The following is a 25,582-nucleotide window of genomic DNA, read 5'->3' on the forward strand; positions in this document are numbered from 1 at the left end:
GTGTGACCAGAGTGAATTTAGCTGAACAGCTGTTTTCTGTTAGAGCAACTAACTTCATTAGCTTGAAAGCCACTTGCGCAGTTTTACAACACTGCACAATACGTTACATTATGAAGTGTACCAGTAGGTCAAGAAAAGATATTAAACTCTAATACTAAAGTTCATAGTAGAAAGAATTTTGTTATAAAAATGTATAGCTATACAAAAAAAATAAAACAAATGAGAGATACAATTATTTATACACTCCCATTTACAAGTCCCTATATCGAATTAATTAATTATGGAACAAAGCAAAGGGCAACCAGATAAGCCAGTTTTGTTTTGCTTTGTTTTTTTTTGGCATTACATGGGGATTGTAATTACCAAATTTGTTTCTAATTGCTGGTATTTCAGAATTGACATCATTTCAAGTGATAAATGTGATTCAGAACCGGATTCGCCTTTTTTGGCACATTTTCATTGTTTCCATTGTTCGGTTTAAAGTACACACACACACATATTTTTTTTTATAATGTGGGTTAATGAGGCGCGCGCGTGATTAGAGTATAAGGAACTGGATTCCGTCTGAAGATGCTTTGTTATCGCCACTTTCATTGCATAAGCATTAGCATTATCGCATATATGTGCACAGATTTATGTGTGCATAATCGTTTCAAACTGGTTTTCTTGTCAACTTGTCAAATAAAAATGTGTAGTATTTATTTACTTGATAAGAATCTCTATTTCAGCTTATAGCTAATGCACACAAATAAATAAAATTATAGAAAAACTTAAACGTTGTTACATCAATTGTACAAATACGAAATTCAATTAAAGCTCAAGCACACAAGTCAAATATATCACATTCAAAACTCTCTCAGACACCCCAAAAAAACACACTCAATCATTATGCTTACAGCTAACTAGGATCTAGTAAAGATTAAACTGAATGCCGTTCCGCCCCGCATTTACGCCTGCCCCTTGCCATAGTAGTAGCCGGCGCTGGCCAGCGGCTGTGACTGTGTCTGTGCCTGGCGGAACTGTCGTCGCACCTGCTGTGGATGCGGCGGCTGCAGCTCCCGCTGCAGTGCAATCGCCGCAAAATGTTGCTGCTTGAGCGCGCTAATTGTGGCTATTTTGCGGTGTCTATTGGGACGCGCCAACCGATACGTTTCCAGATCATCGTCAGCCGGCAGCGGACGGTTTTTATCCTCCTCGACGGGCGTGCCATCGGTTCGCAGGCGCATCACCAGCGGCCCGCTCAGATACCTTTGCGGCGGCTCTGCCGTCAGTGCGGCGGCAGCGGGCAGCTCACCTGATTGCTGCTGAGCTGTCGCCTTTGGCTGTCCGCCGCCGTAGCCGTAGGCCATGTCCATGTCCATGGCATATTTGTGCTTATGCTCGCTGCCGCTGCTCTCGAAGAGCGGATTCTGCTGCTGCTGCTGCTCCTGCTGCTGCTGCTGTTGTTGGGGCTGCTGCTGATGCGTGAGTATGATGAGCGAGGAGGCTGGCGGCGTGGGCACCGGCTGCGGTTTGCGTGTGGTTATCAGCATGGCGCTGGGATGATCCCGCATAATCGATGCCCAGACTACGGAACACAAGAAGAAGAAGATAGTAAACAATTAAAATCACGTACTCTTATCGCTATCGCATATGGCTTATATCTATATGCATAGTTATAGAAAACACGTTTCGGTGCCAAAAACCCAACAGCACCGCAATCCACCACAAATCCACGCCAATCCGCAGCTGCTGTTTGGGAGTTGTTATCGCACGCGGAACTGCATTGTTGATTCCCACGCTTCTGCTTTCGGATTCGATCTGGTATTCGCTCATAAATATGCAATACTCACTTAGCTCATTGGCATCGCGCTGGTACGGATCGAGTGCCTCCAGCTGCGCATCGGGGAATGTCTGCAATTTCTCATAGCCATAGCCGAGCAAATTGTGCTTGCACTGATTTACGGGAAGACCGCCGCCCACCGTTGTCTTGCAGTGCACGCTAACCAGCTGCGCGAACGTCGAGTACAGGTAAGACATCTGCGGAGAGAGAGAGATAGAGAGAGTGAGATGGGGCGAAATTAGAGATAGATTAGAGACTGGATTGGGCAACAGCCTGGGGCAACAGTGCGTGTGAGTGATGCGCTCAAATGAAATGCATTTCAAAATGTATGTCGCGCATTATGCAATCCCCGCCCAGCTTGTGTGGGAACAAGGGGGCGGGGTCGGTGCAAGGGCTGCTCCAGTTTTATTTTTTTAGCTGCGATTTTTTTAGCTTTACGGTTCAGCAGACAAAGCAGCGCATGGCCCAAGTCTGGCTCGCTTTGCCCACGTCTCTGCCATTCTCTGCGCTCAGCCAAGCGTTGTCTGAGCTGCTCCAATTGCAGAATATTCTAAGCCGGATGACACATACAGACCGCTCCGAGATTGCGATGACGCTGTCGGCATACGCGACAGCCATGCTAATCAAATGGAACACTTGATGTTAATTAAATATAGAAACTCCCCAAATCCGGCATTCCTGATTTATTAGCAGCCGGGCTTATTGCGAATTCGAAGGCAAACAAAGAAAGCCTGCAGAAATTTGTTGTGCTCGAAAACATAAATATTTGCACTGATTTGTTCAGAAATTCAAGTGAACAGAATTGGGAATTATTTAGAAATTATAGAGGAATTTTTCTATGCAAACTTCTTATCATTTAATTATTATCACATTTTAAACTGTTTTTAATATTGTAGCTAAAAGAGAAATCTTGAAATTTGGCCATAGAAATTAAGTTATAATTTTATGTTTTATATTCGAATAGATCTTTATAGGAATTATTTAGAAATTATGTAGAGGAATTATTATTATTCCATTATTTCTGTTTATTATTATCACATTTTAAGCTGATATTAATATTGATCTATTAATATTAATCTAAAAAAGAAGCCTTGAAATTTGACCATAGAAATTAAGTTTTAGTTTCATTTTCCGAATATTAGGTCTCTCAGAATTTGAGCGTTCTTATCTGTGAGCAACTCCTGTCTTTGTATTTGTAGGTCTGTTTACAGTTCTTTTATATAAGGAGCACCTTGAGCTGGTTCCACATCCAACCAAATAAATATATATATATATAGATTTGCATTGGCTTTCAATTGTAGTGCGACTGCGACTTCAATTCTTGGCTCTGGCTTTTGAGTTTTACAATTTAACGCTGTTTGCATAATGATATGCCCGATATGCACAAAACGCTGTCTCAAATAACAAATTACCGTTAAAGCCACAAACAGCAACAACAACAATGGCAACAACAATAATAATGGCAACAACAACAATGGCAACAACCTGTGGCGCATATGTTTATTGACCACAAAACGTGTGCAAACTGTAAAATGCAATTTGAGCCCAAGAAATATATATATAGTAAATATGCCACATCTATATATACATATATATATGTATATCTCTTCTATGCCTGGGCACAGCCAAATGTTGTGTGCATTATAAAACCGATTCGTGTGCAACACAAATTACTCAATTTACCCAGCATTTATTTATAAATATACAATATACCCGTAGGCTCTATATATATGTATACATATAATATATATGCACGTCGGCGCAATCAGATTTGTGTGCCTCTTTTTTTTTTAGGGTCCAGTCCCTGACACAAATACTTAGTCAGAATTGAAAAATTTAAGGCGGCTGTTGTCACATATCTCTATAATATATATATGCTTGATCTTAACTTTTTTTAAAGCCGGCAAATAACTGAGATCGCAATTTGCGGATCCGCCTGGCGGTTTGTTATTTATTAACAGCTCGCTTAATGATTAACAACCTGACATCAATTGCAATTAATTAAGAAGAAAAAACATATTTTAATTAATATTTTAAAATGCAGATATGCATATGTGCCTGGGAAAGCTGAGAAATGTATAAAAAAAACACTAGATAATTTATCAAGTTTTTATTTGAAAAACAAGTAAGAGGTTCTCGTCGGGAGCTTCGGACTAGGGGATACCCTGAACACTCTTTTTCCGACAGGCGATAGGTATAAAATGAAAAATACTTGAATACTATTCTAGAAGCTACATGTCGAGTTTGGTAACTCTAGCTCGTATTATTTGCCGAAACTGCTCAAAAAACAGGATTTTCGAATATCGGAAACCTACTCGATCTGCGCGTGTACTAGGAGGACCTATAGCTAAAATTTGAAGACTCTAGCTCTTATAGGTTCTGAGATCCCTGTGTTCATACATACGGACAGACAGACGGACGGACGGACGGACAGACGGACAGACGGACTGACGGACAGACATACGGACGGACAGACAGACGGACATGGCTAGATCGACTCGGCTGTTGATGCTGATCAAGAATATATATATACTTTATGGGGTCGAAGATGCTTCCTTCTGTCTGTTACATACATTTGCACAAATACATAATACCCTTTTTACCCAGTTTTAATGGGTTCAGGGAATAATAATACATTGAGCAAGTTTTGTTAGCAACGCACTTGACCTTAAAACGTGAACCCCGCGATGAATAAATGTGATAACAACTTGCGAGCATATGCTAAAAATAGATGAATTAATAATTTATGTAATGACAAGGAAATTCCAAAGTGTTCTTTAAAAAAAAAAAGTTAAAACAAACAACATTTTTAGCACATAAAAACATAAATGTACGTCATATTGGAGCATGACCGGAACTCAATACCGAAAATAGCTAAATATTTAGTGTTTCGTTATTTTTTTGTTTAACTTTTATGTTATGTCTGGTTCAATAACCTGCTGATCTGCGCAGTTTATATTATGAAACGAACGAAAGATAGCAAAACAAGTAAAAAGGGAACAAATTTCAACAACAAAAACTTAAAGAGAAACCCGAAAAGAAAAACAGACCCATTACCATTGGATAAGTTCATTATAATATAATCATGACGATGCTGCATTTTTGCTTATGTATACAGATATTTCTTTACGTAAAAAGTGTAATGCGAACATAAGTTATTTATTGAAGTTCGGGTCAAACCGGCTAAACGCGTTTGCACCTTAACATTAAGGGCAAAACAACAACAACAACAACAACAACAACAGCAGAAACATTGTTTAATGATTGGCTCGGTGGGTTTTTGCAATCAAAAATCGAAAGCGCTAGAGATGCGATGAAGCATGCGGGCAACGGTAAACAACATTTAATTAAAAGCGAGGGTGCTCAAAAACAGTTTGACTGGTGAATACCCTGTACGTTAAATGTAACTCCAAATTCCAAAAAATGTAACATATAACACACTTCATCAAACAGTTATTTAATTAACCTTACTTGCCTTACTTGCACTCATGAGAATCGCATAGAAGGGCGAGCCACATTGTTAGAAGTAAAGCGTGTGTGCTGTTCCTATTGTCTGTTACATACGAAAGCAAAACTTCCATCAAACTTCATGGAAATAAAATGTGCTATATAGTATATATATTTATTTGGATGTGTGTGCGTGTAAAATCGAAATTCCAATTAGCAAATTCTAGTAAATACTTTGTCCGTCTTCTGTTGTTTATGTTACGGTTGCGCAAATTGCGTTTTAGAATTCGAATTTCTGCAATTAATTAGCTTTTGGAAATTATTTTCTCATTTGTCTATGTGATATGCGGGTGCCGGATGTACACACATAGCGTATCGTATCGCATTACAAAAGCAGCTTTGCTTTCCATTGTTTTATTCTGGCCATTATATAAGTTGGCTTAGAACAGAAAAAAACAATAACAATAAAGCAAAGGCGATTTTTAAGGCGCAGTTCGCGTGCGATGCGCTGCCAAAATACGATTTCTATGGATTGGAGCTAACAATCCCCATGATGACTGGGCGAAATGAGAGGCTCGCCTGGCCCGTCTTTGATAAAGCTGTTTATTAATAATACGATATATATTTTTTTGTTTTTTGTTTTTTACAACATTTCTGACTTGGCGCAGAGTTCATTAACTGTTTACGAGCGTGTAACGAGCACCGAACTGCCAACACTTCCATTAGTTGCCCCTCCCCTCCTCCTCCCCCCTCACCACCCCTCCTCCCTACGGATGTCCGAGCCCCAATCCCCAAGTCTTGGTGCAGGCGCCGACTTTGTCACGGTTTGTTGCGCAAAAAAGTGAAAAGCTTTTTTTTTTTTTGATATTTGCTTTGCGTATAAGCCCCACCCCTCCAAGGCAATTGAACATGTAAATGAAAATAGTTTTCGTTTTTTTTTTTTTTGTTATTTATCATAAACGAGATTTAATGTTTGTCTTATTGTCGTCGTTGCGCTCCGCTGGCTGCAATGCAGCTCATTTGGTTTTATTGTTCATTTCGGTGGTAATTGCTTTTCATTATGTTCACAAATGTTTGCTGTCATTTATGCCAAATGTTGGCTTTTATTGTTGCATTTAAGCTTCAATTGTTGCCCGGAGATAGTACAGATGGAAGGCATTTAGCTTAAGTTATAAGGAAACGCACAGCTATATAATTTGGAAAGTGTTTTTTTAACCTTTTCAACCAGGTCTGAGTCAGAGCTCTACCCATCTTCTTTACACCTGTCTGTTGTCTGCTTTCATACGTATTGATCCATTTATGTCGCTTGACAGCCTCAAGCTCTTCTTCTTTTGGCCAAGCCGACACATTTCTGGCAACTCAAGCAAATATTTATGTGTGTAAACATGTTTATTCGTTCGGTTAAGTGATTCCCACTAACTCGCCTTATGTTTAAAGCTAGCACAAAGCAAAATCACACGCTGCCTTTCTAAATTTCCATAAAAGTCTAGAGCTTTTCTGATGAAACCGGCAATATATTGAGTATGTATGTATGTATATTTGCAAAATGCAAACATTGAAATAAAAAAACACAAACTAAATATGTAGACCGGCTGGGCCGGTATTTGTTATAACGCCAATGTTCACAGTCATTATGTATATTCCAGCTGAAGTATATAGTATAAAGATATCATGCTTTACAGATGCGATACAATTGATAGCGTTGACAATGTCAAGTTCAGGCATCTGCCTTTCATATTTATGCCAAGGATGGCTAACGCCGAAACGAAATTCTTCAACTGCAATATATATAAATATTGAATACACAACTGTCGTAAAGTGGCAGCGGCTTCTGTTGTTTTATTTATTTATTTATTTATTATCTTTCGCTTGAGTATTTATTGTTAAAATTGTGATTCAGCCAAGCTGCGGTACAGTTATGCAAATGAGCCTCAAATACCGATGTGCCGAAGTTTGCAGCCTTAATGTCTGCTCTCCATGCATATTCAGTATTCAAATATTTGAATGCGGTATTCAAAAATGTTGAAAACGAAAGAGTTAACAAAAAGAGCCGTTAAAACTTACACACACTACAGCTAATTATGTGCAGAAATATGCATAATAGTATTTATGATGCTCATTGACAAAGTTAACCAAATAAACCAAATTGAGAGCTCATCAAAATATGGATAATTTAATGCATAAGTGTGCGAAAAATTGTGCTAGTTTTATAACAGATAGTCAATGCCAAGGACGAGTACACACAGTTCCCATTGTCATTGTAACTGGAGCGAACGTTGCGTATGCGTAATGTGCGTTTGTTATTATGAATATGCATGCAAATGAGCGCTACTCTACGTTCGATTTATGGCCTGTATGTATGTATGTATATATTGGCATATATAAATTTATATAATTTACCTTTTCGTTACGCGACAAAAACTCCCAAATGGGTATAGCCGAGGCTGAGCTCATTTGGATGGCCACAGCGCTGATCAGGCAGCTGGCCAAGATGAGTCTCGCAGCGTTCATCATGTTGTTGCTGTTGTTGTTGTTGGTGTTGTTGTTGTTGCTCGCTGTGGCAAGGGTTGCCTGATTGCCTTTGATCCAACCGGTCACCAGTGCCAATTGCACACCGTTAACGTTTGCTGCGCGTTGTTTGTGTAATACGCGTTGCCAGACTTTCTATTTTGACTCAACCCAAAAACTAAACGTATTAAAATTTAACACCAAAAGTCGAAAAACTTTCTCAACTTTAATTTGTGCTCTTTGTTTTCGCACTTAATTAAATTAAAATGAACAACAAGCTTTACTAATTTTTGTTTTATTTGTTTGTTTTCTTCTGTCTCGGCTTAAAACGCAAAAGCTCGTTTCACATTTCACACCCACAGTTGAAATTCCTCACACACACACACACAATTATGTATACACGCAAGCAGATGTCTTGCCAGTTGTGAACGCGACGGCGACTCGTCTTCAAATGAAGCAACAGGCACCGGCGCACACGTATTTATGCTCTGAGCGCCACTGTGTGGGTGATGTGTGCGTGTCACGTAGTCACTAGCGCGCACTAGTATTGTGCCTATGAATATTCAAGCAATAGCGATGGCTTGCGCTCTAAAGTATCGACACGAGCGCAGCTCTAACTGAGAGCGTAGCTTAGGAGAGCGCATGCAAGCAGGTGATTTCGCTCTTACTCGCACTCTCGCATTTGAAGCGGCTCACACACATACACATACATGGCAAACTTGTTCTACGCGCTTGCAGTTAAAATAGAAATTGTGAAAAACAACAACAACAGCAACAAAAAACATTGCAAATTTTCAAAGTCAAGTTTACAGGCCTTATACCAAAAGCAGTTGTGCTTCGAAGTGTAATTAATTAATATGCATTTATTTGTGGGAATTGCAATTCAGTAGCTTCGGTTGTTTGTTGTTAACACAAAATGCCAAATATTTAACAATCAAACGCTAATTAAACCAAATAAAAATATAGTCTGCCATACACACATACATATGTAAACATATGTGTATGTGTGTATGTGCAGTATTATGACGGCGGCGCCAAGCGGAGCTCCTCTTTTGTTTAAGCGTTAATTTTCGTGAAATTTTTTGAATCGAAAAGTAAAGAATGACATAAATAATAATAATAATAGAAATCAATCTGAAAAGGCTTGGAATTTGTGTCGCCACAAGCTTGTGCGATTACACAAAACCAGTTTGAAAACATTTGTAAGCACGCATGTTTACTAATTACTCAAGGATGGAATTTCCTAATTGTAAAATCACATTGAATTAAATTTACAAGCTCATTGCGCTGCCGATGAATGTAAATTAATTGTATTGAACATTCTACATGTCAAACAAACTTCTTTTCAACATGCCAAATGGCGGCTCCTTGGTACAGTCACCACAAATGTAAATGAAAGCCACCGAAAACCGTTAACCATAAGTAACGTTAATGCATTGCAAAATGACAGGGGGCTGGCTCTTTCCGGTCTCTTAATGATAAGAGATGGATGGTCGCTGAAAGCTTTTAAGGAGCTCAGTTCTTCAAAATTTGTTATATAATTTCTTGTTTTATTTAAACCATTGCGCACGCAAAGATACAAAGACTGCCATTAGCCGAATACACATAGGGTATACACAGGCGCTAAGCACTTCTATATACCCTACATTCACACTTGTCGCTGATCTACAAACGGTTATACTCCATAAAGTTGCGATTGTAGCGATTGTCGCTGCCATACAAATCCCTATCGTCCTTGTTGTACAGCATAAAATTGTTGCCAAGTCCATCGTCTGAGCCAAAGATCGGTATATAGCTGTTGAAGTTGAGATCCTGCTTCAAACTTTGGTCTGGATCGCGTCCTAGGTGTATGACCTTGGCGTATAGCTCCGAGTCGGCCTGCAGGGCACGATCGAAGTCCTTCCAGTGCACGAATTTGACCTGTTCGGTGGGTATAGCATTTCGATCCAGTAGCTCAAGCAGCGTATTCGAATTAACCGGCTGCACAACGTTCAGCTCGCGTTCCACATGGCCAGCGCCGCCATTGCCGGGCAGGCGACGCTTGCTGAGCTGCGGCTGAACCAAGTCCATGTCCATATCCCAAAGCCAGGCTAGCAAGGGTGTGACTGAGGCCTGAAGAGTAAGAAACTTTAGTTGCAATTTGGTCGGAGACTATAACTTTACTTACTTGGGGATCGCTGCGCCCAATGCGTGGTATGGTCTTAATGTTCTTCATGGGAAAACCTTCGCTACGCTTGCCCAGACGTGGCACGTTTTTGGTGATCTTCAGAAAGAAGCCAGGACTCTCATCGGCATGAGCCGAGCCCCCGAGCGCAGCCAGAAGTAGCACAGCGTACAACAGGATAGTGGGTGAACTCATGCTGCTGGCCGCTGTTCAACTGTGCCAGGTTTAAGGCTCGAAGGCATTTTTTATATAGAAATGTTACCCACATACTATTGCTTAGGCGTATGCGGGCGGCAGCTGCTTAAAGAATTTGCATTATCGATCAAGAGCACAATTGACCTAATTACATAATGAACAAATGACAATTTATAAGTTAACATGCGTGTGTGTAGACAAGTGTGTATTTAAATATAGAAATAAATAAATTGTAAAATTAAGGAATGCTTGTTTGCCATTTGTCGCCAGATCAGATCAACGAACTCTGCGCCCATTGCGCCACTTCCGTGGGCAGTGCCTGATAGCGCTGCACTGCCTGCTGTATCTGTCCATATGTCAGAGCCATTTTGTGCATTTCAAACTCCTTTTGCAGCTTGCCCATTCCGCTGTTGGATAGGGGCATAATCAGCTCCACAATGCGCAAATGCTCGAAGGCTTTTAATACTACGGCGCGCTCCACGCCCTGCATGGTCGAGGACACCTTGGCGAACTTGGAGAAGCGTGCAAAGATGATTTCAAAATTGAATGGATCTCTATCGTAAATGCTGGAATGATGTTTTATGGTTATTATCAGGCACAGTTCCAGCACTGAGAGACCGCAGAGCAGTTCCACTTTGTCGTCGCATTCGTATTGAGCGGCCAGCGCTGTGAGCTGCTCGCCCGTAATGTGTGGAGCCTCCGGTTTCAGTTGTGCCACCAGACGAAATATGAATGTCTTAAGGAATGCCTCGCTTATATCGAAATCGTAGAGCATTTGCAGCGTTTTTTGTGCAGCTGCCGATTTGCTAAGTTTCGCAATCTGTTTGTTCCAGTTCTCAGTATGCTTCTTATCAAAATTGTACTCGATTCCATCGAAATGATTACGTTGAAAGGTAAATGCTTCCGATTTGAACAGGTCCAGGCTGTCAACGCGATCAGCAGCTGCTTGCAGCTCCTTGCTGCCGGGTATGCTCATTAGCTGCTGAAAGAGCGCCACATACTCCTCGAATTTGTGGGCACTGGGAAAGAGGAACACTTGTCTGTGAAAACAAGAATAGATAACGCATGTAAGTGGATACTACAAACATTTGAAGGCCACAATCACCTGTGCGAAAACCGAGATTTGACGCGCTTCTCGAGCAGCTCTATGACATCTAGGCGACAGGTCACGCCCAGCACACAAATTGGCGCCTGCGCTGACTGCGATACATCAAACAAATTGTATAGCAGGGTTTGGTTGTGATGTGTGCAAAAGAGATCGAATTCCTCCAATACGAAGACAACGCTTTTGGATTTCTTATCGCCCGCCTTGAGGCACTGCAGCAGAAAGGCCAGATTCTCAGCAAATGAACCAAATACCTTGCCGTCGGCCGCATTCTCCAGGCGCATTTGCACAGTGATTGACTTAAGAGCAATGCGATCGTCTGTGTGCAGATTTCCATCCAGGTGCACAATGAGCGTGTTGTCCACAAACGATTTGTTTTCCATCAAATCCGTGAGCACGGCATTTATTAGCTACGTGATAAGTTAAGATGTTAAGCAGCATATTGGGCGACTGTTATAGCGAGTACTTACTGTGGTCTTGCCGGCGCCGCGCGGCCCTATTAAAAGTAAAGAATTGGATTCGCCCATTTCGGCTGTGCGTTGCAGCAGCTGCCGTACATTGGAACGCTCCGCCTCGTAGCCACGGAGTGTGCTGTAGTCGCGCTGCAGTCGCTCCTTTAGAAAACGACGCGTTTTAATTACCTCCTGCACCGAGTCATGCATAATTTAATTAAAATTGATTTAATCACTGGGCTCGAATTGTGTATGTAGCTTGTTTTGAATAGAAATTGCCGCCAAAATATCAGCTGTGCTAGTGGTGGCATATCAACGATAGTTTTCAACGACGATTGCAAGTGCTGAACGTTCTGGCAGCGGAGCTGTTGCGCAACGGTGTTGGTCAAATAATACAAAGCTTAACGAAACAGCACTTCACTTAACGAACAGCCTTGTCACTATTATAAGATCATTTTACTAAACCAACTTAACGAAATAAGTCTGTGTTTACGGTATAAGTAACCGTTTTGTAACGTTTTGTAACGGACTTAACGAAATTTCATCATATTTGAATTTATGTCGAATTGCTCAGATTGATATCTCTATTAATTCCACATATAATCAACAACTGCAATGGAGCATATAGAGTCATTTTTCATACACATCCAGTACAGATCGATCGTTTAAGCGAAACAGACGTTTATTTAAAGGCCCCGTAATGAGTTTAATGCGTCTGAGTTTAATATTCACAATAATAGGCATAATTGGCGTAAGTCCAAATATAGTTAATATATTTTGTTAAATTTTAGCATTATTTTCCAGATAACTGCCCATGTTGAGTTCAACAATGTAAAGTGCTCGACTAAGAGCCCAGATTTTCTCAATTTCGAATATTGCTTTCTCAAATCCATAAATCGAACCTACAAATATTTGTCGATCAAATGTCATTTCTCTCAGTTGCCCATTACGAATGCTTGGGTAATTTATTTTAAATCACATTTTGAACGGTTTAATAGCTTAATCCAATGTTCTATCTGTTAATAGATGACATACAAGGTTATAAAGCGTGACAGCAGGAACATCTTTGAACGATTTAATGCCACGATAGATGTCTGCAAATTTATGAAAGATCGCGGCAATCAACTTGCCAACATTATATTCAACGCATTTGCAGATTATACAAATATTAATCACACCTGTCCCTTAAATGTGCGTATTTTTCTTGATATTTTTAAAAAACTCAACCAAAAACTCTTTCGTTTTCAGCACGATGTTATATTGGAAAAACTGCCAGTTCAGCATGTGAACAATATGGTAGGGAATATATTTCCTAATGGCCGCTATATATTGAATCTAACCTATTATATATCCCATATTCCTCGATCCGAGGTCATTGTGTACCTAACCAAATCGTAAAATTGTGTAAATGTTGAATTGTCAATTCCTCAATATGTAAACCTGTTTGTAAATTGCCAAAAACAACTCTCAAAATTGTCAGTTTAAAAAAGTTGTTTATGTTACACAGACAATTAAAAACGTAAATCAGAAAATAACAGTAAGAAAAAATAAATAAACATATTCCACAATGCCGCTCGAAGTGATAACCACAGATCAGTTGAAATACCATCGTCTGGTGGCCAACAAGGATAACAGCTCGAGAGATCGTTGGCTAAAGTGTTTCAGCTGGTATCCAGGCAGGCAGAACATCGAGTTCAATCGCGTCGGCCAGATCTACTGCGAGAGCCATCACATATACGGCGAGGAGGCATTCCTGAAGTACGCGCAGCGCCAGCGATTGAACAAGAAGCATTGCTACTCCCATGCCGATGCGGTGAAGATTCTGGAAAAGCAAGAAGAGGACAGTCGCGATGTTAACAGCGAGCCCAAGGTGCCGCCCACCACGAACGCTGAATATGGGCGCTTTAAGCCCACACGAATGCACTATTGCTAAACACGACTTGGAATATATATAACACTTTTCATTCAATAAAACGCACTTCCTGACAAATTGATCTAGAGCCCAAGACATGAACAAAGAGCCAAAAATCGTGCAAGTCGGTCGAGTTTTGACCGAGTAATGGGAGTGGGAAATATTGACCTATATATGGGATATTTGACGGTACGATTTTCACATGAATTTTGGCCCAGAAAAGTGTTGCCAGATTTAGATGCCAAATGATAAGGACCAACTTTATGAAAATCGGTTGAGTTTTGACCGAGTTATGCGAGTGGGAAATTTCGACCTATGTCTATATGGGATATTTGAGGGAACCATTTGTATATGAATTTTGACTCAGAAAAGTGTTGCCAGATTTAGAAGCCAAATTGATCTAGAGGCCAAATAATGCACAAAAAGCCAAACCTTATGAAAATCGGTTGAGTTTTGACCGAGTTATGGGGGTGGGAAATATTGACCTATGCCTACATGGGATATTTGAGGGCACCTTTTGTACATGAATTTCGACCAAAAATACGGTTGCCCGATTTAGATGCACAATTGATCTAGAGGCCAAACCATGCACAAATAGCCAAACCTTATGAAAATCGGTTAAGTTTTGACCGAGTTATGGGAGTGGGAAATATTGACCTATGCCTACATGGGATATTTGAGGGCACCTTTTGTACATGAATTTCGACCAAAAATACGGTTGCCCGATTTAGATGCACAATTGATCTAGAGGCCAAACCATGCACAAATAGCCAAACCTTATGAAAATCGGTTAAGTTTTGACCGAGTTATGGGGGTGGGAAATTTTGACGTACCTATGTCAATATAGGATATTAGCGGGTATACCCCGGGCAATTTACCATTAAGTTCCCATAGAAATTAACTTTTTTTAGTACTTTTTTAAATGAACAAGTGGTGCATTTCCACTTGCAGTTTTTGCCCTGGCGGCAAAATCAGTAAACGTTTAGCTTGGCGGGCTGCACAACAGATGGCGCCAGCGGTCAGCTCAGGGCGCGCAAAATTCAGCCATTTTGAATTTGTTGTGTGTTGTGCTGCTGCGCTAGGTCAACGCCTAAAATTACACCTACGACACCTGAATCCACACACAGCACATGGCTACACCTGTCGCCGGGGCTCAGGTCAGCAATATTTGGTCAAGTGGTTTAGCTATTGGCAACGCCCGACCATATTCAGCTGTCCATCATTATTGGGTAGGGAGCAGAGGGTATTATAATTTTGTAATGTAGGCATCGTTGATCCCATTAGCAATGTATGCGACATGATTAGATCAACGAGCTGAGCTCAGCTGAGTCTCTCAGCTATGCGGGCAAATGCGGACCATATGTTGGAGTAGGTCGAATGGTATAACTAGAACGTATAGCTGCCATAGGAAAGATCGATCGTTAAGTTTTTGGCTGCTTGGCAAGTTAAGTTACTTACAGCATTATTTGCTATATGTCTGAAAGGGTATTGAATCTTCGGCGTAGAGAATAGACATTTTGTTCTCTCTTGTTTTTGCCTAAGTTCCTAAGTCACAGCCTCTACTTCCGTAGACCTGAAACAGTCTGAAAGGGTATTAGATCTTCCACATAACGTATATAAATGTTCTCTCTCTGGTTTTTGCCTAAGCTCCAGACTAGATTCAGCAGTTGTCTATGAAGTCACAGCCTCTGCTGTTGCCGCAGCTCCAGTTGCCAGTTGGCAGTTTTCCATGGAGCCATGTAATTAAGAGATCATCGTGCCCGTCCATCGCTCGACATCGCTGACAATGCAACTTTGAGACGACACTTCGTTTGGCCACTCGAAATCGCGCGCGATTTTGCATGACCGTGCGCATAATTAACAAGGTGAAAATGTCAGTTAGTAACCGGTTAAAAGTCAACTTACAGCGAGTGTTTACTGTAACGCTGCGGGGCTCGGCTCACTTTTTCTCTTCTTCCTTTTTTTTTTCAGTCACGTCTAGTTGAAAAGTTCGCACAGGTAATTAACTGCGACCGCGAGTTGGTTGCACTTTTTTTCTGCAGCACTCAAGATGACTCGACATTTGTTAATGAATACAGTTTTTATATAGGCCTAGCAGACAACCCGTGCCCAGCTCTGATTTGCATTAACACAATATTCTTATCTACAAATTAATAGTAATGTAAATATGCACCTAGGCAAATCAGCTAATCTATTAGTGGGGGGAGACATACTTTTTTAACTTAAGAAAATTTGTTTTTGATATAACACTTATAATCAAAGCATGAAAAGCTGCATGGTTTAATATGAGTTTATGAGAATCGCATAGAAAGGCAACATTTAAAGATACCATTTTTTTTTAATTTTAGGCGCAGCGGAAAGTAAATTTTGTCTCTGTTTCGTACAAGCAAATATATAAACATGCAAGCAATGCATTTAGCGGGCATTACCCGGCCTTGCCCGCGCCAAGTATTATCTATTTTATGCAACAATTAAAATCTCCTCCCACTACTTCAATTGTTGTTGTTGTATAGATGTTTAGACTGAGGCAAAACAAAACGTTTAACTTAATTAACTGATATCTGATTTAGGAAATCGTTATATAAAAGGTGGGAAAATCATTATCATAGATGTCTGACTGAGCTTAAACCGATTGATCTCATTATATATTAAGTAAACGAGTAATAAATACTTTTATCAGCTGAGGCAGAGACTGCAGAAAACTATGCATATATGGAGGAATCCCCTTTTTTACGGAGCATTCCCCTTTATGTATGTGTAGACCAAAGCAGCTGCTGTCGTTGATTATAGAGCTCGGCAAGTGCGAGTATTACCTGGTTTCATAGGCTTAGGTCAATCGAAAAAAAGTTCACTATGCAAATTATTGTAAAAACTTTCAGTCGAAATATGCGAACAAGTGTGGAAATTACACAAAGTGCTGGCCAAATAGTTTTGTGGCCATGGCAAGACCAACTTTCGTCCGGGATCATAAAACTTTAATGGCCCAAGGAACGGAGGCGATGTGGCAAATTAAGAACTGGGCCAAGAGACTGGACTGGGAATGGGGCTGGGGCTGGGGCTGGGAATGGGGCTGGGGCTGGTTGCGTGGAATATACGCGGATCATTAGCCACGTGGCTGCATTCACAGAGAAGTCGCGCTGGACGCGCTTCTGGACGCACAATGTGTGGCATATTGGTTAGGCGGAGGCGTTGCTGCTGCTCGCAGAGGGTTAGTGCGTGGAAGGGGGGGGGGGAAGAGAGGGGGTAGCCGAGGCAGTCGAACGCGTGTGAAAAATCAACGTCGGCGTCCCACAAAATCGCAATGTGCACAATTAAACGGTAGCAATAATTGCTATCGAGTGAAATATAATAATGGCTATAGGATACACACACACAAATACACATATATAAAGATGTAGATATAGCTGTGTGTGTGTGTGTGTGTGTGAGTGCTTTGTCGGCTATATCTTGATTTGGCTTGAGAGCTTTCGATGTGCCTGTTTCTGCGGTTTATTGTTTGCACAATTTTCCCATCGATGCGAACTTTTTTGTTGACTCACGGCCAAGAACAAAAAGAAGCAGCAGCCGCAGCAGCCACAATCGAGCCAAAAAAAACAAAAAAAAAATAAATAAAAACAAGAAGCGTTATAGGGTATAAGCAAAATAAAGTTCGAGCCGTGGGTGTCGCTCGAGCGGGCACTGTAAAAACAAAGGAGAGAGAGAGGGCAACTGCACTTGACGCCTGCCCGGGTCAGAGGGTATATATTTTCGGGCTGAGTGCAAACCCCTTTTTGGCCAAAAGGTAAACAACATTTGCGGATTTCACGCCAGGCTCAGACAGAGCGCATTGCTGATCCTATTAGCCGGCAGCACAATGCCAATGACAATGCCGACTGGCGCCATGTCTGCGCGCAATTACATGAAGGCGGATTAGGGCTCAGGCCAGCCGAAGGCAAAAAGAAAATATATTTGCAAGCAAACGTAAAGGTAAAGGTAAAGGGACTTAATCCAGTTTTGCTTAACTTGTCGCAGGTAGCCCGCCAGCCAGCAACAAGTGTCCGCCGAATCGCAGTCCTTTTGCCCAGTTTTGAGGCTTCGCCTGTTTCTGCTGCCAGGAAAAGCCAAATAAACTAATAAAATATAAAATGTAAAAAAAAAACTGCAAGGCAAGTCTTGATTATAAAAATAAATAAATAAAATGCGGCAGCTCATAAATGTTGTATAAAAAAAGCAGCTCGAGTCTGTTGCCAAATGTGACTTCAAATTAAAACGCCATCGGCATTTTGGCACGCATAGACAGACGCAGACGCAGACGAGGACGCCGCCTCAGACCTGAAGCCCCTCATCAGTCAAAAGAATTGCAAAAAAATTTGGCGAATAATTGAATACTCTTTCCAGTAGAAATATTCTGAAAAAGAAAACCATAATTCAATCATAGAGCGATCGCTTCTTTGAAAGCTATATAGATATTCTGACTGATTGATTGACTGACTGACTGACTGATTGGTTGACTGACTGATTGACAGACTGATTGAATAACTGACTGAATTACATGTCTGATTGACTGAATCATTGACTGACTGACTAAAGTATTGACCTATTGACTCATTGATTGACTGATGGATCGACGGATTAACTAACTGACTGAATTACTGACTGACTGACGGATGAACTGACTGAATTACTGACTGACTGATGGACTGACTGACTTACTAATTGACTAACTGACTGACGGATGAACTGACTGAATTACTGACTGACTGATGGACTGACTGATTAACTGGCTGACTGACTTATTGAATAACTGACCTACTGATTGACTAACTAATTGATTAACTCAATTGACTGACTGACTGACTGAATTATTGACCTATTGACTCATTAATTGACTGATTGATCGACAGATTGACTGACTGACTGATTGACTGATTGACTGATCGGACTGACGGATTAACCGACTGACTGATTGACTGACTGACTGAAGAACTGACTGAATCACTGACTGATTGATGGACTGACTGACTTACTAATTGTTTAACTGATTGACTGATTGACTAACTGACTGAATAACTGACTGACTGATTGACGGTCTGACTGACAGATTGACCGACTATTTGTCAGCTTAACTATTTCCCAGCTTTTGGTTTCTCACTCTATACAAAACTTGCACTAGACAGGAACTCGAACCCGAAACTTCATCAAGCAGTTGCCTGATTGAAATACACTTCATATGCAATAATAAAGGCGTTATGCCCGCAGCTAGAGCATAACAACAGCGACAACAACTCTTTTGGAGGGCAACGTTTTAACGTTTTGATTTTGTTTCGTTTATTATTATTCTTAAATTTTTTTATTCAAGTTGTGCCGCCTGCCAAAAGCCAATTTGCCAATTTCTTGGACTTGCTTAGGTCTGGGTTTGATTTGCCGCCAAAAGCGCCAAAGGGGCCGATCTGCCTGCGTCTGCATTTAGACGGACAAACAGGCTGCTGTTGCCTAGGTCTAGGCACACACACTCACACATACACACACAAACACACCTGCGCACACACACACATGCTGGCCAAATTAGAGTTGCGCTCATAATTCAATCAACGGATTATCAATCACCGCGCTACTTGTGTTGGCTGCCAGCTGCCCGACTTGGACTCGCCAGATTCTGCCGGCCAAGTCAATCAGGCATCAAAAAGGCATCAACAGCCATTCGCTGTGTGGAAACACGTTTGAAAGTCATTAACTTAAATGATTCACTTGCCTGCCTCATAAATTTCGCCACTAACTGGAGCTGGGAGATGCTGAGAAGCTGCCTCCGCGCCTTGCCAGCAAAACTGCACCCGCACCACCCTCCGCTCGCATAGACATAATAAATTTTGTATATACAACAACAATGGAAAAAAAATTGCTAAATAATCGCCTTAAATGAGTCTATAAAACCAAACACTGGCTGCCAAATGGGCTGCCAATCGGCGACGCAACAAAATGAAGTAGCTCAAAGAAATGCTTGAAGTGAATTTTCATTACCAACGGAAGTCGTAAATCAATTTTTTTGGTTTTGGTTAGCTCTTGGGGTTACCCTCTCAAAAAATGAAAAAATATGAAACAAAGAAGTGAACAAAAATACAACATGCAACATTATTTTTGGGCCTAGAAATCACTGAGAGCTGACCGAGCTGCTGGCCTAGCCCCTGGAAGCGCATCCGCTGTCGCTGCTGACCAATTCGTAAAAGAAACCAGAAAGTCGAAAAAAAAAACCTAACATTTCAGCCAAGACGACAGCTATAATGATAGGGGCCACTTTTGCCGCCACGCAACACGCCATGTCTTTGCTTTGACTACACGAATATTTCTATTTCCATTCGAGCATATTTTGGATAACGCTTCCGTTTCAAAGTCGCCAACATGGCGACATTTCCCCGCTCGCGCTACACTCAGCGAGAGCAAGTGCCAAGAATATGACTTTAATCAAGTACAAAATGGCAGGTTAGCAATTTTTAAATAATTTTTTAGCTTAACTTAAAAATATGAAAGAAATTCTTACATCAAGCAGTTGTATAATCCCAACAAGTAGCCGAGCTTAGAAATGTTTTAATGGGAACAATTTAAGGCTTATTTTAAGTATGTAATTGTTTGTATTAAGCGTGATTTTAGTTAAAGTCTTTAATTGCTTGTAGTTAGTTATAGTCTTTAATTAAACGTGAACTTAATTGAAGTCCTTAAATGTTTGTCTAAAACGTGAACTAAGTGGAAATCTTTCTATTTGTATTAAACCAATCGAAAGTTTCTTAAACTAAGACGAAATATCTTATTTTAAGATCGAAAGTTTCTTAAACTCACACGAAAGATCTTATTTTTAGACTTTATTTAGAATACTTCTTAAATACAGGACCTAAATAAGGTATTTAATGCTAGAAAATTTCCTTGTGCAATATTTTAAGTTTATTTTAAGTGTGACTTTTTCTTGACATTTTTCTAGCACGAATGTTTAATAAGGAAATTAAACAAATTAAATTTATGAATATTTAATAATTTTAAAAAGAAAACATAAGAAACCTTAAAACTTAAATTTTGTACGGCTAAAAAGAAGTACGAATTATACTTAATTTAAGAATCAAGCACAGCTTAATAAAGTAAACTTACATTTTGCATGCCGCTTTTCGCTCAGTGTATGAAGCATTATGGAAAAAAAATAAATAAAATACGATATATACTTAATTTAAGAACTTTTGTCTCGTTTTTTCTAGAATTTAAACAAATAAATGCAATGCAAATTGGTTTGTTTGTTTTTCTCACTGTGTAGCTTTGGTTTTGCGTGTTTGGTCAGAGAACTTGGACCGCACTTGGTGGCTGTGGTGGCTATGACATAAGTGCTTAGAGCCACACACAAAAGCGGCTCATTATAATGCCAATGGGATTAACTATGGACAACACACACACACACACACACACGCACACACACACGCCTAGACTCACACAGACACTCAGAGAGAGAGAGGGAGAGAAATGCGTGGAAACTGTGAAATCCTTTTAGGCGGAAATTATGAAACAGGCCAACAGGCGAGAAGGACAATGCGCACAAGTGTTGCGGCAGATTGAGCAACAAAAGGGCCATAATTGTTAGACAATGCGACACATTCTGTTGCAACACATCGAGGGCGAGCCACAAATCCCGACAAGCCGTCGGTGTGCCCTTTGCCCTTTGTCCTTTATCAATTCTTTTGCGCTGGCCTAGCTAATGAGCTGCAGCAAAAACAAACCATAAAAATTGTCCGAACATTTTGTGGCCACAATTGTGTCCTAACCAAATGCCACATGCTGCGCCAACATGGCGGCGGCGGCGGCGGCGGTAACTTTCTTTTGAGCCCACCTACAACGCGCTGTTGACACTCTCGCTGCTGCTGCTGCCGCCGAAGATTTATGCTCCCCTCACCCAACAATATTTGGGAAATTAAATCATTGGCGCGGACAGTTTTATACGCAGGGCGTGACGGCGGCAGCGGAGGCAACAACTAGGAGTTGGAGTGGGAGTAGGGGCAGAGTTAGGGGGCAGGGGCAGGGTTAGGGGCAGGGGCAGGGGCTGCTGCTGGATCTAAGCGGGCTGCGACTTTGGCTCTGGCCTCCGTGTGGGCGCCGAACAATGCCCGTTGAGCAATTGGGGGAAAAAAAGTCAATTATGCGCAATTTGCTTAAGCAATTGACATTTTTTTACTGTTGTTGCTTTTGTTGTTGTTGTTGTTGCTGTTGTTGCTCGTTGCACGCATACTTGCGCAAATAAATTGACAAATAGGATTTGCGTTTTGTCTATTTTTCCATTTTCCATTTGAATTTTATTATTATTTTTGTTTTTTTTTTTTTTGCTGCTGCTGGCCATTTTTTGTCTTTTTGAATTAATAAATTGGCGGCAATTTGCCGCCAGCCTTGCCAAGCGTGGAAACTTTGCCGGCAGGCAACAAACCCCATCCCCAGCCCAAATAGCCCACGGATCCGCGCCAGACTGGCCCTAATTAAATGCTACATCTACGCATTTGTTGAAAATAATCAAAAATTATAAATTTAGCTTTATGATAAACAAATAGGTTGGATAAACAAATAAAGGAACTTATGTTTGTATGGTGACAGCTTGGGGAAGTCCTTCACAGTAGATTGATCCCGGAGCTTCGTGCTCAATGTGACTCTGCGCTACTCTGGCGACTTAAATAGATATATTATATACCCTGAACCCCTTAAAAAAGGTTTAAAAGGGTATAGTGATCTTGTGCATATGTATGTAACAGGCAGAAGGAATTATCTCCGACTCCATAAAGTATAGATATATTCTTGATCAGCAGCAATAGCCAAGTCGATCTAGTCATGTCTGTCTATCCGTCCGTCCGTCTGTCTGTCTGTCTATTTGCCTGTCTGTCTATCTGGCCGTCTGTCTCTCCGTCCGTCCGTTTGTCTGTGCGTCCGTCTGTATGTGTGAACGCGTCAATCTCAGAACTAATAAGAGCTGGAGAGATTTTTGTAGCTTTTGAGCAGGATTTTTAAATATCCAAGTACGCGTTCGTTTCCCATAATCGATAACTTGCCTCGTTTTCAAGTAATCGATAAAAATCGGTCTCGTTCCCTTAGGTTTTAAGGGCTACAATCACAAAATTTGTCATATAGCTGCTAGAATAGTTTTTAAAAATTAAGCGTCTTTAATTAATTTATTTATTTATTAGTGCTAAAAAAAATGAAAGCATAGTGAGAGCTGCTTTTGGTGTAGGAAGGGGTCGAAGGTTTAGGGTATCGCCTAATCGGGCAATCCAGACTAGAGCACTCTTCTTTGTTTATGATTAATTTTGACAAATATTAAAAATTACATTTATTTTTTAATAACTTATCTAGAAGACAAGCCTTTGTCAAAATAGGAATTAGGTTGAGACTTTAAGTCTTGAAAGAGCATTTCTAGCTGGGCTTAGAAAATATTGGAAAAAGTAGAAATTTGATTTTATTTTTTTTAAGTATAGATATTTTTATTTGATTTTCGGACTGCCAAGTTCTCAACTAACTGGAGCAGACACACAAGAGCGTAAGATTAAGCAATTATTATTTATTATTATTATTTTGTATGTATAAAAAAACAAAGCGCGACCTCGGACAAAAAAAAAAGCGCCCGAAAAAACAAAAATAAAGCGAAATCGAAAAATGTTGTTATCGCTGACACGCAATCGAAACGGAAGTTCAGTTCAATTGATTGGTGAAATTACATCTACGGGAACTTGAAAGGCAGCTCCCCATCGGCCGTGCAGATCTGCTGTGTTGTTTCAAATAAATGGTCCATTGGAGCGAATGAAACGCGGAACGCGATGCGATGCGATCAAGCCACAATCATGGCTTGAACCTTGCCCCCTTCCCCTGGCCCCTGGCCCTGGCCCCTCGGCTCGTATTTATCCCATTTTGTGGCCAGTCATAGCGCCAAAGAGCCAAAGAGCCAAAGAGCACGCCAACAAGCTGGACAATTGAATTAGACGATGTCAGGACTCGACTCATGAATGAAACTGAAAATGGGTGTGCACACACACACACACGCACAGAGGTTGTCTGGGCACATGTTGAACCCATTTTCTCACCTGTTAAAGTTGTAAAGACGCAACATAAAATCGTTTATCGCTGTCGAGATCCGCTCCTCGAGAGCAACAACTCCGTCTCCGACTCCGACTGGGACGCCGTCTCTTGGCCCTGCTGTTGTTGTTGTTGGCCGCCTTCGATTGACTTCGATTGCATTGGCATTGCCGCCGCGTCATACGATTTAATTGCTGCGATTGTGTCAGCAGTTTTCTTGTTACTTGTCTTCATCAGCCGCAGCCGCAGCAGCAGCAACAGTTGCTGCCAACAGTCTGCGCCCGCAACTCCTCAGCCTGGCCCGCATTTGTTGCGGAAGGGGGCGTTTTGTGCCCGAATCCCAATCCGTATCCCAATCCCAGTTCAAGCCTTGCTCATAGGCGCTCAATAATTTGATGATCATAATCAATGCCGCTCTGACTGACATTTGCCGCTGCTTGTGCGCAGAGCGAGAGAGAGCGAGAGGCTCAGCTTTTCCTTTTTTGCCGCTTTGATTTTAGCCTCACAAAAAGGCTTTGTTCGGGTTTTCGTTGGATTTCGTCTCTAACAAAAGGCAGCGAAACTTGTTGAAAGCCGTTTTATCCTTTTGATGAGGCGCTCCACACACGACGTGACGTGCTGCAAAGTCAAGTATGCGGCGGCGGGCAAATGAAAAGCAAATGCCGCAGGATAACATGGCAGCGTGGGAGACGCCCAAAAAAAACACACACATATATATATATATATGGCTCTAGTATTTGCTCTTCTATAAAACGAAAATCCGTTTGTTTTGTTTTCAGTTTAATGCTCGAATCGCATGCGTAGGTTTTCCATAACGATTAAAACCCTCATGTGTCAACTTGGCCCATTCATCATCAGACGCCCGAGACGGGAATTGGAACTGAGACTCGGATTCGGGGTCTGGGATTGGGATTGCGATTGGGAGACACAGTCGCCAGACACTTGACTCGCGTTCGCGCAAGCAGACACGAAATGCTGATGAGCTCAAATCTCATCAAGAAGTGTCTGCATTAAGCTACAAGCTACACTCACAAAAAATACTAGTTACTTTTGATCAAAAAATAATTATTTATATTAAAAATATATAGCTAGTTTTTAAGGCTTTCATTCGGGCAAAACTGACTAAAATTTTTTACAAATATTTACTTAAATTTTTTGCGCTCTCTTTGCTAGGCAGCTTTTTCTTTGAGTGTATTTTTATACTGCTTGTATCTGTATAGATTTCTAGTTACCTTAAATAAAATTAAAATTAAAATAAAAATTTTAAAGCTTTCATTCGTGCAAAAATTACTGTACAAATTATCCAAATATTTATTTGCATTTTTTGCGGTCTCTTTGCTGGGCAGCTTTTTCTTTGAGTGTACTTTCTTACTGCTTGTATCTGTATAGATTTTGGGACTTACAGCACCTACTTCAACATGGAGAGACACTAGCTGGCTGGCTGACTGCCTGACTGGCTGGCTGGCTGGCTGGGCTTGATGACTTAATTTTCATTTCAGTCTGCAGGCTCCATAGACCCAAGCATAGCTGGGGCTACCATAACAGCAGCTGCTACAGGTGCTGCCTGCTGTTTACGGATTGGAGTCGGAGTTGGAGTCGGAGCTGGCGTTGGAGTTGGAGTTGGAGTTGGTGCCGTCGACCACTTGAGCGTCAGCGCAATGACACACGCAAGTGTTTGGCTTGTCTCTGGCCATGTTAGCTGCAGCTCCAAGCTCTCTCCTTGCTGCACTCGTACCCTCATCAGGGGCTCAATGATGCAGCAGTTTTTTGCTTTTTTTGTTCCTCTTCTACTCTTTTCTTTTTTTTCTAGGCCCATCTTGAGCTCTTGAGTATTTGCTTAGATCATTATGGTAGCGCCTGCAGATGATAAATCTATCTTTTATTAGCATTTCCAAAATGTTGCACGTGTTGCGCTAAA

General features: G+C 41.0%; 5 protein-coding genes across 5 annotated transcripts; 2 read left to right on the top strand and 3 right to left on the bottom strand.

The window, feature by feature from the left end:
- Positions 1-947: 947 nt before the first annotated feature.
- On the bottom strand, positions 948-8,237 carry Reg-5 (Rhythmically expressed gene 5). The gene is made up of 3 exons (XM_064684267.1): positions 7,670-8,237; positions 1,833-2,019; positions 948-1,567 (listed from the first exon to the last, which is right to left on the bottom strand). Exons 1-3 carry the CDS (start codon positions 7,781-7,783, stop codon positions 948-950), a joined length of 921 nt encoding a protein of 306 aa, XP_064540337.1. The 5' UTR covers positions 7,784-8,237.
- Positions 8,238-9,342: 1,105 nt separating this feature from the next.
- Positions 9,343-10,255, bottom strand: ETH (Ecdysis triggering hormone). The gene is made up of 2 exons (XM_064684256.1): positions 9,945-10,255; positions 9,343-9,889 (listed from the first exon to the last, which is right to left on the bottom strand). The coding sequence occupies exons 1-2, from the start codon at positions 10,134-10,136 to the stop codon at positions 9,443-9,445; spliced, it is 639 nt and encodes a 212-aa protein (XP_064540326.1). The 5' UTR covers positions 10,137-10,255; the 3' UTR covers positions 9,343-9,442.
- Positions 10,256-10,284: 29 nt separating this feature from the next.
- Orc4 (origin recognition complex subunit 4) lies at positions 10,285-11,972 on the bottom strand. Its single transcript, XM_064684255.1, has 3 exons — positions 11,712-11,972; positions 11,242-11,651; positions 10,285-11,176 (listed from the first exon to the last, which is right to left on the bottom strand). The coding sequence occupies exons 1-3, from the start codon at positions 11,901-11,903 to the stop codon at positions 10,408-10,410; spliced, it is 1,371 nt and encodes a 456-aa protein (XP_064540325.1). The 5' UTR covers positions 11,904-11,972; the 3' UTR covers positions 10,285-10,407.
- Positions 11,973-12,393: 421 nt separating this feature from the next.
- On the top strand, positions 12,394-13,204 carry LOC135429797 (uncharacterized). Its single transcript, XM_064684268.1, has 4 exons — positions 12,394-12,444; positions 12,498-12,653; positions 12,720-12,884; positions 12,942-13,204. The coding sequence occupies exons 1-4, from the start codon at positions 12,394-12,396 to the stop codon at positions 13,089-13,091; spliced, it is 522 nt and encodes a 173-aa protein (XP_064540338.1). The 3' UTR covers positions 13,092-13,204.
- Positions 13,163-13,683, top strand: LOC135429833 (uncharacterized). The gene has a single exon (XM_064684308.1). It carries the CDS (start codon positions 13,261-13,263, stop codon positions 13,624-13,626), a length of 366 nt encoding a protein of 121 aa, XP_064540378.1. The 5' UTR covers positions 13,163-13,260; the 3' UTR covers positions 13,627-13,683.
- Positions 13,684-25,582: the final 11,899 nt, after the last annotated feature.

This window comes from Drosophila montana, unplaced genomic scaffold (genome assembly GCF_035044405.1).
Source record: "Drosophila montana isolate Dmon_TW-CO22-7 unplaced genomic scaffold, ASM3504440v1 contig_2716_1, whole genome shotgun sequence".
NCBI lineage: Eukaryota > Metazoa > Arthropoda > Insecta > Diptera > Drosophilidae > Drosophila > Drosophila montana.

Bases quoted from the DNA above. Each gene is read 5' to 3' on its own strand.
- Reg-5 (XM_064684267.1), bottom strand. From the start codon at position 7,783: ATGATGAACGCTGCGAGACTCATCTTGGCCAGCTGCCTGATCAGCGCT. The intron at 2,020-7,669 runs GTAAATTATATA...CTCTCTCCGCAG, and splicing joins TTTTGTCGCGTAACGAAAAG to ATGTCTTACCTGTACTCGAC. The intron at 1,568-1,832 runs GTGAGTATTGCA...TGTGTTCCGTAG, and splicing joins GCGCGATGCCAATGAGCTAA to TCTGGGCATCGATTATGCGG.
- ETH (XM_064684256.1), bottom strand. From the start codon at position 10,136: ATGAGTTCACCCACTATCCTGTTGTACGCTGTGCTACTTCTGGCTGCG. The intron at 9,890-9,944 runs GTAAGTAAAGTT...CTTACTCTTCAG, and splicing joins TTGGGCGCAGCGATCCCCAA to GCCTCAGTCACACCCTTGCT.
- Orc4 (XM_064684255.1), bottom strand. From the start codon at position 11,903: ATGCATGACTCGGTGCAGGAGGTAATTAAAACGCGTCGTTTTCTAAAG. The intron at 11,652-11,711 runs GTAAGTACTCGC...CTTATCACGTAG, and splicing joins GCGGCGCCGGCAAGACCACA to CTAATAAATGCCGTGCTCAC. The intron at 11,177-11,241 runs GTGATTGTGGCC...TTGTTTTCACAG, and splicing joins AAATCTCGGTTTTCGCACAG to ACAAGTGTTCCTCTTTCCCA.
- LOC135429797 (XM_064684268.1), top strand. From the start codon at position 12,394: ATGAGTTTAATGCGTCTGAGTTTAATATTCACAATAATAGGCATAATT. The intron at 12,445-12,497 runs GTAAGTCCAAAT...ATTATTTTCCAG, and splicing joins CAATAATAGGCATAATTGGC to ATAACTGCCCATGTTGAGTT. The intron at 12,654-12,719 runs GTAATTTATTTT...ATCTGTTAATAG, and splicing joins TGCCCATTACGAATGCTTGG to ATGACATACAAGGTTATAAA.
- LOC135429833 (XM_064684308.1), top strand. From the start codon at position 13,261: ATGCCGCTCGAAGTGATAACCACAGATCAGTTGAAATACCATCGTCTG.